Consider the following 12423-nt stretch of genomic DNA (forward strand, 5'->3'; position numbering starts at 1 on the left):
TCTTGGGCCTGCTCAGAGCTGAGTCAGGCAGCTCTGAGCAGTGCCCCCAATACCCACGCCCTTTACAATAAACCGACTGTGTCCCAAGACCTGCCTATAGAGATCTCTCCATTCGTCTCCGTCTCCGTCCCGACCGAACTCACCCTTAACCTACAGGTCTCTCTGCACTGGGGGTTCTCTGCTGAGTCTGATCCATTCACGGCTTGATTTGGGGCCAGAATCAGCTGAAATGGGAAGTGCTCTGTGTGTCAGCCTTGGACAAGGACCTCCTGCCAGTCCTGGGGGCCTTGGAGCTGCCTCCCTCCCTCCTCCCCCACAAAACTTCTCTCTGAATGAGTTCTCCCATTTTTGGTGGGGCTCTGCAGGTGTTTGTGACCCCCTGTAGTAAAGGTTGGGCTGGCGGCCAAGGAGCTGAGCCCTTCACCGGGATTGCTTTCCATGGGGCATCCTCTGGGAAATCCATTCCAGGGCCTCCTCACCCTCCCAGGGAACAATTCCTTCCCAATATCCCATCCATCCCTGCCCTCAGGAAGCCATTCTCTGTGTCCTGTCCCTCCATGCTTTGTCCCCAGTCCCTCTCCAGCTCTCCTGGAGCCCCTTTAGGCACTGGAAGGGGCTCTGAGCTCTCCCTGGATCCTTCTCCTCTCCAGATGAGCACCCCCAGCTCTCCCAGCTTGGCTCCAGAGGGGCTCCAGCCTTTGGAGCAGCTCCGTGGCCTTCTCCAGACTTGCTCCAGGTCCTCCCTGTGTTGGACAATGCTCTCAGGCCCATGGTGGAATTTTTGGGATTCTCCTAGTCAAGGCCAGGAGTTGGACTTGATATCGCTGTGTGTCCCTTCCAGAACTCAAGATATTCCCTGATTCTACACCTGTCAAAGCCCTTTAATTGGCCTTCCCCAGCCCATGCTCAGACCTTTCCCTCCCCAGGCAGGAGATTTACTCTGGAACCATCTGAGTTTTGGTGCTTTTTGTGCAGCTTTTTCTGCACCTGCCTTCTTGTCCCATGGCTGTTCCTGCTGCTGCTGCTGCAGAGGAAACGACAGCAATTCGGATCCATCAATAGAGGGGTTTACTCAATTGATCACAAAGTATCGTCTTGATTGGGCTAATTATGGGCTTGGAGTGCAGCCCCGGTGGAACTGGGTGTGGTCACCCTCCTGCTGGTGACGCTACCCCGGGAAGGCAGCAGTGGACCCACTTCGCTGCGAGGTCGGTAATCACCTTGTTTACCAGATTTGGAACATCTGCCAGAATTATCTCCAGCTGTTTCAACTTCCTGTGGGACAGGATGTGATTAAAATCGTTCTCAACTCACACAACAGCTTTTGAAGCTGCTGAACACTCTCAGACGCTTCTTTACCTTGGGGGCCTAGCTAAGAGGTTCCTGAGGTTCCAAACCCCTGGAGAGGCCATTCCTGAGAGCTCTGATTGCTGGGTCACCTGGAGGTCCTCATCAAAATCCTGCCCTAATAGAAATAAAAATCAGTTTATATCATGACTGCCACATCCATTGACCATTTTTCTGCTGAGAAACGGGTGCACACAGATAAAAATCTCATGTCGCCCTGTGCTTTTAACCTGGAGTTCAACCCAGTTTCCTCCTCATCCTCTTTTTTCCCCCTTATTTTAATTTTTTTTTCTCTGCAGGTTGTACCTTTCGTCCTCCACCTCCTCCTCCTGAAACCCTTTGGAGATTTTCTCTCAGCCTTATTCCAGCACCTCCCGCCTGAGCCAGAGGGCATCAGCTGTGTGTGGAGGCACCGGGACACGATCAGCCTGTCGGAGATCTCAGGGATCAGAGGCTGATATTTGGCATTAGCCAATTAAGCAAAAAAAATTAATGAGCTTCTCCTTCATCCACTTGCCACCATTGTTAATAGTAACAGTAATAGAAAAATTAATTCAGTGTATTCACAAATTATATTCAATTTAATTCATAAACTTTCACATTATTGTCAGGGAAAGAGGAGATTAACCAATATCACAATTATGTTGTTATTTTCTGAATTGATGATTTAATATCAAGGGTGTTATTGAGGACATTATTGGCTTGTTTACCTTCCTGTCAACCCCAAATCACAAACCATTTATTAAAAGAGATTAAAAGAGCCATCAGTCCCTTGTTAACGGGATCACAAGTTAAAGTCAGATTTCGGGTTGTTGGTCTCTAAATGAGCCTCCCCAGAGCCCCCCTCCCTCAGAAACACAATGCCTGGACTGTCTGACCCTGGAGCTGGTGGCCTCCCTCTCCACCCTGGGTCGAATCTGCCCTGCAAGCTCCCTGTGGCCTCCTCAACGTCAAAATTCCAGTCTGAAGCCATCGCCAGGGCATTTCACCTTTTCTTCTGCAGAAACCACCAGGTTTTTGACATTTCTCTTCCTTCGTCCTTTCAGAGTCTTCTGCCTTTGCTGACCACAGGGAAAGGTTGTGGCCATTCCCTGCACAGATGTTTCTGGATCTGGGGAAGCTCTTCCTGCTCTTTGAGGGCTTTCCAGCCCTTCCCACGCTGATCTCCTTTGCTTCTCTCACTCTCATTGGATCTTGGACTTTATTCCAACCTCGCCCAGGTTGTTCTGTGCCACCTCAGAGATCCTGATCTCCACTTCATCTACTTGTGTCCTCCTTCCCCTACAAACAAAATTCCTCTGTGGCAGCAGAGTCGTTCCCCCTGGTCTGGAATTCCGTGGTCCATCGGCCTCTTCCTTCCATTTGGAGCAGCTCCTGATGGAGTGACCCAGTGATGGGTCCTGTTCCTCCTTATCTGCCCTGTTTGGAGCACTGCGCCCTCCCCTCCCTCCACTCCTGCCCTGGATCCTGCCCATTCCAATGGAGCATTTCCATAAAGCGCTGCTGCTCAACCAAGGCAAGAGAAGATGTCCCCCCACCAAAACCATTCCCAACCACCTGAGCTCTGTCTGTCTGCACAGGACAAATCCCTTCCATTTAGGGCCTTCCTAAACCCTCTCCAGTAACTGTTTTCTCACCAGGAAACTTCACTACTTACCACAAAGTCTTGAGAATTCATGGAATTCTAAACATTCCCAGATAGAGGAATGTTCAGAATCAAGGAAAATCAGAGGGATTTTTTCCTGTGGTTTAATAGCAACTTCCAGTCTCACCCAGCTCTGCGTGCAGGAAACTCCATCTGGTCTCCCTGTCCCCTAAATGATGAATGTGGGATCCACTTTGGAATATCTGTATCATTAGGACAATATGTTCTTGCAGCTGGGAAACCTCAGGCTTAAAATAGGATAAACTTTGGGAGAGAACCAACATTTCATCTCTTGTTCTGCAAAAATCATGAGGTTTTTGACATTTCTCTCCTTTTTTTTTTCTCTTCTCCAAGTTCTTGCTGCCTTCGCTGAGCACAGGGAGAGGTTGTGCTTATTCCAGGGAAAGAGGGGGGGAGAAAAAGAAAGTCTGCGGGCTAAAGGCATTTTTATGAGTGTGTCTGTGTCATTCCAGCCCCAGTTCCAAGTGACTGAGGACCCTAATTATGCAGGAATTTAGGAAGCTGGAGATCAGGACCTCTCTCAGTGCTCATTTATCTCCTTCATTGGGACAGTTATTAAATTTAAATACTGGATTTATTCATGTGCTACTGTACGGCTCTGACAGTACTTCTTTAATAGTCAGAGGTGCATTGATATCCTTATTTATTCACTCTGCCTGCCAGTGGGGTTTTTAGAGATCCTTTATTTATATTTAGGATCTGGTTTTCAACCAGACAACCACAGGATTTTAGCAATTTTAGGGTTTGTGTTTTCTGTAGTTACTTTTTCCCCCTTTTTCTTTTAGTTCTTTTTATTTTTATTTTCTATAGAGTTTATGGCTGCCTCATCTCTGGTCATGGAGAGGTTGGATGGGGCTTGGAGTGACCTGGTCTGGTGGAAGGGAGACCTTGGAGCCTCTTGCAGGGCCTAAAGGGGCTCCAGGAGAGCTGGAGAGGGACTGGGGACAAGGCATGGAGGGACAGGACACAGGGAATGGCTTCCTGAGGGCAGGGCTGGATGGGATATTGGGAAGGAATTGTTCCCTGTGAGGGTGAGGAGGGCCTGGAATGGATTTCCCAGAGGATGCCCCATTCCTGGAAGTGTGCAAGGCCAGGTTGGACAGGGCTTGGAGCAGCCTGGGATAGTGGAAATTGTTCCTGCCCACGGCAGGACTGGATGAGCTTTAAGGTCTCCCAACCTAGAGCATTCCATGACCTTATTTTGAGCTGGTTTTGATGATCCTGTGGGCATGTCGAGGCATTTTCTTCAGTATCAGCCTGAGAACTGGGATTTATTATTCCCATTTAGGGTTTGGGTTAAGGTGGACAGAGGTGGATGAGAGTGGTGGAGTTTGGCAGGTTCCTGCCCCAGTTGTGCTCAAAAAGCTCCAGTTTGGGTCTGTCTCTGAATTTCTGGATGTTTCCAACATGACCATCCTGGTTCTCTCCTGGTTCCCTTTTTGTCCACAAAAAGTGTCATTGTCTCAGAGGCTTTTCCAGGTGGGAGAAACTTCCCCACCTTCCCCGCCTGCCCCAGAGACTGTTCCAGATGGGGGGAACAACATGAGGGCCCTCAGTGCCTGCTCCTACAGCTGCACAAGTGGCCCAGGCAGACAATTTTAATGGATCAAGTTTTGGAATGGAATTTAAATTTATCCTTAAAGTCCCCAAGACAAAGAGCTAGGTTGACCCTGTGGTCATAACACCCTGATCCCATGAAAATCCATCTCCCTGGGAAGGATGATGGATGAACCTGTGATCCCTTTGTCCCAGCTATGTCAGAAAGAGGAAGAAATCACAGGAAGCTTCCCCTTCATCCGCAGGATGCGTGGACACCTCTTGGGATGCATCCCTGTTTCTGGAGCCAGCTCGACAGGTCCAGGTGTGGTTGGGATGTGCTGCCAAGGCTGATCCGGCGCCACCTCCGATCACAACAGCTGCCCACACTCCGGATTATGGCACGTGGGGTGGGATGGCTGCTCTCCTCCCGCCGGCTCGGAGCTCCAGCTGCCCTAGAAAGCTCAGAATTCAAGCCTGGTTCGCTCAGCTGCTGCACAGGGCACGACATTGGGATGGACACCTCTCTCACTGGTGTTCCACAGGGAGCTGTGGGTGCTCACTCTCCAGGGTCACAACACTTCCTTCCATGATCCATGGGGATTACCTGGAGTGCTGCCCAGTGCAGCTCTGGAATGAGGCGCTTGTAAAGTGGGAAGAGGAGGGGGGTAGAGGGCAATGGCATCGGAGCCAGCACCAGCCCTTCAGGATCATGGAATCATTTAGGTTGGGATCACGAAGCCCAGTGATTCCCTTGGCACTGCCAAGGTCACCCCTGACCATGTCCCCAGGTGCCACATCCACAGATTTCTTGGACACTTCCGGGGCCGGGGACTCCACCCCTGCCCTGGGTAGCCATGCCAGAGCTGGACACCCCTTTCCAGGAAGGAATTTCCCCCAGTATCCAACCTAAACCTGGTACAACTTGAGGCCATTTCCTCTCATCCTGTCACTCATGACCTCGGAGGAGAGTCCGACCCCCACCTGGCTCCAACCTTTCCAGTCTCCTTCAGGAATTCCCTCCCCTCTCCTCCGCTTTTAAAATCCTGGTAATTGCACCATGTTTTAAGGTTCACCATAATTAATTCCTGCAGGAAACAGAATTCTCAATCCAAATCAGATTTTTATACAGATTTATAAAAAGGGGGGATTCAGCTGGAAATCTGGTTGAATTTCTTCGGGAAATGTAGATAATGAGTAAAATTTAGTTACAAAATTAGCACAGAAGGAAGGTCTGAGATACTGGTTGGCTGTTCCCGGTGTAAGGTGAGGTAGAGGATTTTGGTAGGGAAAAGTGGATTTCTCAGCTGTTTTCCTGGAAAACACTGTGTTTCCTTGTGAGAAAAGCCTCACTGAGCATCCAAAGTCTTGTCCAGCTTGAGATATTCCAGCTGTTTTAATAACCTCTAGCTACAAACCCCTAATTTAGGCGATTTATGAGGCACTTTCCAAATGGAGCCAGAATTGCCCAGCCCTGACCACAGAACCTCTGCATAACAGATGGATTCCCAGCCTGGCTTCCTCCAGCTGCTTTGGGAGGAAGAGGATCCTGCCAGGTGAAGTCCAGCTCCTCCTAAAGTCGTGTAGGGGACAAAGAGGAGGTTCTTCCCATGGGGAAGTGGTTCCAGAGGTGGTTTTGGAGGAACCAGATCCCAGTGTCTTCTCAAGAAATTAATCCAGGCTGGAGATTCCAAGTGGTGCTGCCAGCAGCAGGATTTGGCTCTCAAATGCTTTTCCATATGTCCATGGCCACTGAATGTTGGAAAGGTGGAGTCTGGCACAGAGATGGGGAGACGGATGCATCTTCCCCATTAGAAGCAAAAGTTGCTCTTGGGATATTTTGGGAATGAGAGAAGAACAGGAATGGGAAGCAAAAGGTGCAGTAGGTGCTCCTGGTGATGTGGTGAAGGGAGGTCAGACGCCCCCAAGGCCCACCAAGGTCTTGTGCCCTTTGAAATGCCAAAAGAGGTGGGGAAATACGGGAGAGAACGGGCTGTGGGATGAGCAGGGGTAACTTAATTACGGATGGAGGCTAATGAGATAAGGAGATCCGTCAGCAAAGCTCATGAGTCAGGCAGGATTTGGGGAATTTCACAACTGCCCCACCGGTGTTGGTGTTTATCTGACCTCTCCGGTCAGCCATTAATTGCTGCCTGATGAACCAAACCCAATAACAACATTAGAGACCTGCTAATTACCACGGAATGGAGATGAGCTCCTCCAAAACATATAAAGGAGAACTTCCATACTCCCCCGGAGTAGCTGAGGATCCTTCAATCTGATTTCTCCTCCTGTTTCACTACCTCCTCCACTGGCTTTCCCACCTGGAAGTGCTGCCATGAGACGATATTTCTCCAGATATGGGGAAGGGAGTTTCAGTTCTTCTTCTGCTCACTGCGGGACCTTGGGAGGTGGAGACAGGAGATTTGGAGGGTTTGGGCAAGGGTATGGCAGCAGGAGCCTCCACAACCTTGGAGGGTTCAGGAATGTCTATACTGGTGGAGGCTACGGAGGAGAAGGAGTAGGATATGGGAGATGCCTTGGGTTTGGTGGCTGGAGACAACCTGAGAGGGGCTTTGGTGGAAGAGGATATTTCGTGGGAGCTTTTCAAGGTGGTGAAACAGGGCTTGGTGGCACCTACAGAGGAGTTTCAGGCAGGGAGGTGCTCGGAGGAGGTCTTGGAGTAGGGGAACAAGGGGCTGGACAGGGATTGGGACAGGCTGGAGTTCTCCGAGGCATTGAGGAGGTCCATGTCAACACCAACCTGCTGAGGCCAATACAGCTCCAGGTGGACCCTGAGTTCCAGCGAGCGCGCTCGGATGAGAAGGAGCAGATCAAAGCTCTCAACAACAAATTCGCATCATTCATCGAGAAGGTGAGTCCTGGCTTCTGTTTGTCCTGTTATCTGTGAAGGGGGGAGGTACAAGGTGGGTGTGAGTCACGGGGACACTTTTATGTTCCATCTTCTCCCTCCAAAAATCTCAGCACTGGCTGAATTCCTGCAGGCTGGTGTGAAGCTCCCGATGGGCCACTGTAAACGCTGCTGTGTGAATCACTTTTTGCCCCGGGATAAAGATCTTGGAGTTGTCTTTTGTGGCAGGACAATAAACTGCTGGGATGTCACCAGCACATTGACTCAGTCCTCTTTTGAGGAAAGGGGTTTGCTGGGAATATATATCCCTATATTCCGGTGCCTGGAGGTTGTTGATGCCAGCAGGAAAAATGGGTGATGGACTTGGACATCTTGATGAGTTAGTATTTTTTTTTCTCAAGCAAAGCCAAACCTTGTAAGAGGAGGCTGTTTTAGTGCCTCTTCTTGCAGAGGGTTTGCACTTGCCAGAAATTGCAAGTGAATTCAATTTCTCTGAATTATTGAACAAGTCACTCCTTGGTTTGGAAGCCCTGCCCTCTTCTAGGTGGTCCATCTTCACCTTTTTTGTGACTTTCCATCTCTCCACTTTTGTCTTCTCTTCTGCTTCTTCTCAAACCAGGCACGAAAGCTCTTCCACCCCGGTGGTATCTAGGAGGTGTCTCTGCCTCTACTTCTCTCTGTTACATGTGGAGACTTCAGGGTTTACCTGTTTTACCAAACAGGAGGTGCTGGTTACACTCAGGAGGTTTAAGATTCCATAGTCCTGAAAAATCAGTGTGTCTGTGACTTTTTCTTTCTCTCCCAAACTTTTGGGTGTCCAGGTTATCACCTGGTCAATATTATAGAAATCGTGGAGTGATTTGGATTGGAAGGTACCTTAAAGCTCATCCAGTTCCTGCCATGGGCAGGGACACCTTCTACTGGACCACTCTGTTCCAAGCCCCATCCAACCTGCCTTGGGCACTTCCACGAATGGAACTGCGTTCCCTTCCAGGTTCAATGTCTGGAGCGGCAGAATCAGGCACTCTTGGCCAAGTGGGAACTTCTGCAGCAGCAAAGCTCTGGCCCTGAGGAGAGCAGGAACATCAACAACTTCTTCCAGTCCTACATCAGCAACCTGCAGCGGCAGCTTGAGACGCTCCAGAGCCAGAAGGAGCAGCTGGATCCCGAAGCCTACAACATGCTCCGGCTTGTTGAGGATTATAAAAACAGGTGAATGGTCACAAATATGGGAAAACAGGTGCTGGGATTTTCCCAGGTGATGGTCACTGTGGCCTTGGATGGAAAAGCTCAGCTTTGCATCTGCAGGAGTTTGGAGTCTCTTAGCTCCACTCTGCTGCAGGTGAATTATGGGGCTTGTCTTTGATGCCGGAAGAGTTTGGTGAGGGTTGAACTCCCAAAAATGAGAGGAAAATCAAAGTTTGTGATGATCTCTTCCACTCCTTTTCCTTCCCAGACTCCTCCTCTCCTTTCTCCTCTCTAGCAGTGAGTGATCCAGGATTCCACTTGTGGGGCCCTGGTGGGGAGGGACAGAACTGAGCTTGGGGTCAGGTTGGGAAGAGTTGTCACCTTTTCTGCCTTAGATAATTTATGTCCATCCACAGCTCTGAAAAATGGGAAGTTTAGTTCAGAATTACTAAATTTAGGGCTGATCTGTATTGACCCCATTTTTTGGGCTGTTTTAGTGCCTCTTTTTGCAGAGGGTTTGCACTTGCCAGGAACTGCAATTGCAGTAAAATGAAAACTCAACACATTCAATCTTTGGGTGATTCCATTGTTTACTGATTGACTTGACTTAAAAATTAAGATAGATAATGAAAGATAATGGATAGATTAATTAAACAGATTAATTAATAATAGATAATAGATAATAATCTACCTCCTTCTTTCCCCCAGATTCGAGGAGGAGATCAACAAACGCACGTCCAAGGAGGAGGAGTTTGTGGAGCTTAAAAAGGTGAATTAACCTGAGACCCTGAGCAAAATCAATGCCTCAGAAATAAAACATTATCTGAGTGGTTGCCAAGGTTTTCAAAAGCTGCAGTTTTTGCTGAGCTTTGTCTAATTTTAACTGAAGTAACTGAAAAGCAGAACAAGACTGAGGAGGAATTATTTCCTGTAGAGAATGAATCGGTCCTTTGTAGGACAAATATCTAAAAAGTGCCGGTTTTTCCTATTCATTGAATCTCAATCCAGGTGGAATATTGTTATTATGTTAAATAATGTCTGTAGATGGCTCGGAACTATCTGAGAAGAGAGTATTTAGGCAACTTTTTATTAGAAGAATGAATAAAAATGGTGTTCTCCCATTTCTCATATTCCCTGGGAACAGATTTATTGCTGCAGTTGTCGTACCCATTTCCCAGCCAATTTTTTCATCTTACTTTCCCTTTGTTCCTGTTGCTTTTCAAATGAAATCTGAGATCCATGGGCAGTTATTTGATCCCAGGAATTAAGGTTTTATGGAAATACCCCAAGAACTGCACTTCAGTGGAGCATTTGGATCAACAAAATGCAAATATTCCAATGGTTTTTGTTTTTTATTTTACAGGAACTGGATAGTGCATACATGGGAAAAATGGAGTTTGATGTCCGGGTGGATATCCTGAGGCAGGAGCTGGAGTTCCTCCGGTGTTTATATGAAGCCGTGAGTGATTAAAATCTTACTCTCAGGTCTTGAAGGACATGTCTTCTGGCGATTCCCAGAAATTTTGCTTGGGTGCGAGTTTTTGGCCTGGAGAATTAATTATCCTTGGCCTTTGCTGAGTGAAAAGGATTCAAAGTCCCAAAGGCTGGAAGACCTTGAAAATTACAATTGGGAGGGTACAGTGGTACCTGGGTGCTGCAGGTGGAGAAATTCCAGTGGGAAATTGGCCACAAGGTCTCATTTTTTCCTCATAAAGGTCTGGATTGATCACAAGGACTGTTAAAATCCCTAACATGGTTTTCCATGCAGGAGCTGTCCCAGCTGCAAACAGTTGTTGGGAACACTGACATCATTGTGTCCATGGACAACCACAGGGAGTTGAACATGGATGGAATCATCGAGGAGGTCAGGCAGGAATATGAGGGGATGGCCCAGAAGAGCACAGCTGAACTGGATGCCATGTACCAGGGCAGGGTGAGCGGACACTGGGGAAACAGGGACACAAATCTCCTCGTTGGAAAAGAAACCAAACATGTGTTGTGTCCTCTTTCCATCAGTACCAGGACCTACAGAACATGTGGGTGAATCAACGAGAGCAGCTGAGGAACAGTCACCAGGAAATTCAGGAACTCGCCAGGCAGATCCAAAGACTCCAACCAGAAATTGAAATTGCAAGGAAAAGGGTAAAGCTGATACTTTCCAGCAGGACTAAGTGATTTAATGATCCTTTTCCATGGGATCTTAGTGCAGTGTGAGGCAGCCAGTCCTTTGGAGGCAAACATAGGGATGAAGTTTTCTCTTCCAAAAGATGCAGATTTAGGTTTTTGGGATCTATATTGGGGTTTAATTGTGTTAATTTATCCAGTCTGATGTATTTTTGGTGTTCTGTCATTGAGGAAAGCCTTTTGATTTCCAAGGAATGCCAGGAGGGTTTGAAAATGATGGGATTTTGGGGGTTCTCCTGTGCTGGGCGATAAAGTCCTCCCCACAGAGGGGACATGATCACGTTCCCTTTGCTCCATCTGCAGAATTCCAGCCTCCAAGACTCCATTAAAGATGCTGAGCACCGTGGGAGCTCGGCCATCAGGGATGGCCAGAAAAAGCTCCAGGAGCTGGAAAACGCCCTCCAACAGGCCAAGGATGACCTTTCTCACCTTGTCCATGATTACCAGGAGCTCCTGAATGTAAAGCTGGGCCTGGACATCGAGATCGCCATGTATCGATCACTCCTTGAGGAGGAGGAGAACAGGTGGGGGCAAAATCAAGTGGGTGAAACACCTGGACAAAGCAGCGTGTCTGTGGATTTGTCACTGGGATCTCTGGAGTGGATTGGGCCTGGGAGGAGTCACCTTTCTGTGGATCATTGATAAAGCCTAACCTGAATTTTAATTCTGATTGTATTGGCTGCTTTACCTCAATGTCACTTTTCCTCCACAGGATCCAGGAAGGATCACTGGCCACAATCTGTGAGTATCCCAAGGATTTTCTCTGGGTTTTTTTAAGGAAACTGTTCCTACTTTGTGGTCTTAACATCATTGGAACAAACTATCCGAGCTCCCATCTTAATTCAGGAAGGGATGCAAAGGGGATTTTGTGAATACACATTAATATAACAACTGACTTTAGAGTTATCGGCTAATTCCCTCCACATTTGGAGGAAATGGGAAACACCTCATTTAATCCATAGGTCTGCTTGATGCAGGGCAGAAGGGAAGGAAATAAAAGCTAGTCCTAAAATTTGTGGAATAGTTGAGGAAGCTGAAGGAGAGAGAAAAACAGTCTTGGCCTTTGTAAATGATGGGCTGCACTGAGTGCTCATGGGTGGAATAAGACATAAATTATGTTTTAAAAAAAGCTGAAAAGCCCAGAAAAATGAGAAAATATTCCGTAGGTTGATCTCTACTAACAGAGATTCTTGTTGCTCCCTTCAAAGATAAGTCCATGACCACCATGCTTAAACCAGTCTGGCTCAGACTTTTTGGGGGTAAAAAGAATAAATTGAACATAATTTCCATTTCTTGCAGGTGTCATTGACCACAATTCCAGAGCTCCTGGAGTCTTTGGAGGCATAAAAAGTGTGAAGGGGGGAATGAGCTCTGCTGGTACCAGCGGGAGCGGAGTGAAAGGGCCGATCTCTGGAGGGGGAAAAGGTGGATCCAGCTCTGGTGGGAGTGGGTCCATCTGTGGAGGGGGAAAAGGTTCAGGATACAGAGGAGGAGGAAGCTCAGGTGGTGGAGGTTCCATGTCCAAGGGTAGCAGCAGTTCGGGAGGGTGGGGGTCCAGCTCTGGTGGAGGTGGTTCAAGTTATGGAGGTGGAAAAGGTTCAGGATATGGAGGAGGAGGAAGCTCTGGAGG

The 12423-nt window shown here is 48.1% G+C and overlaps 1 protein-coding gene across 10 annotated transcripts in view; it reads left to right on the top strand.

Moving 5' to 3' along the window:
* The first annotated feature begins 6811 nt into the window (after nt 1–6811).
* Nucleotides 6812–12423, top strand: part of LOC121663452 (keratin, type II cytoskeletal 1-like) — a 9046-nt gene continuing 3434 nt past the window's right edge. For 4 of the 10 annotated variants that reach the window (XM_042025720.1, XM_042025726.1, XM_042025724.1 and 1 more), the window contains exons 1-10: nt 6812–7424; nt 8416–8633; nt 9318–9378; nt 9973–10068; nt 10378–10542; nt 10626–10751; nt 11097–11317; nt 11506–11534; nt 12093–12233; nt 12297–12423. The exon at nt 12297–12423 is cut by the window's right edge. In XM_042025720.1, coding sequence (XP_041881654.1) covers nt 6888–7424; nt 8416–8633; nt 9318–9378; nt 9973–10068; nt 10378–10542; nt 10626–10751; nt 11097–11317; nt 11506–11534; nt 12093–12233; nt 12297–12423 — 1721 coding nt within the window. In that variant the 5' untranslated portion in view covers nt 6812–6887. Of the gene's footprint in view, nt 7425–8415; nt 8634–9317; nt 9379–9972; nt 10069–10377; nt 10543–10625; nt 10752–11096; nt 11318–11505; nt 11535–12092; nt 12263–12296 lie in introns of all 10 variants that reach the window. The other 6 variants (XM_042025730.1, XM_042025719.1, XM_042025723.1 and 3 more) reach the window with 5 other exon arrangements.

The sequence above is a fragment of the Corvus kubaryi genome, unplaced genomic scaffold (assembly GCF_017639235.1).
Source record: "Corvus kubaryi isolate FWS band 111438036 unplaced genomic scaffold, C.kubaryi_AGA036_p1.0 37277, whole genome shotgun sequence".
NCBI lineage: Eukaryota > Metazoa > Chordata > Aves > Passeriformes > Corvidae > Corvus > Corvus kubaryi.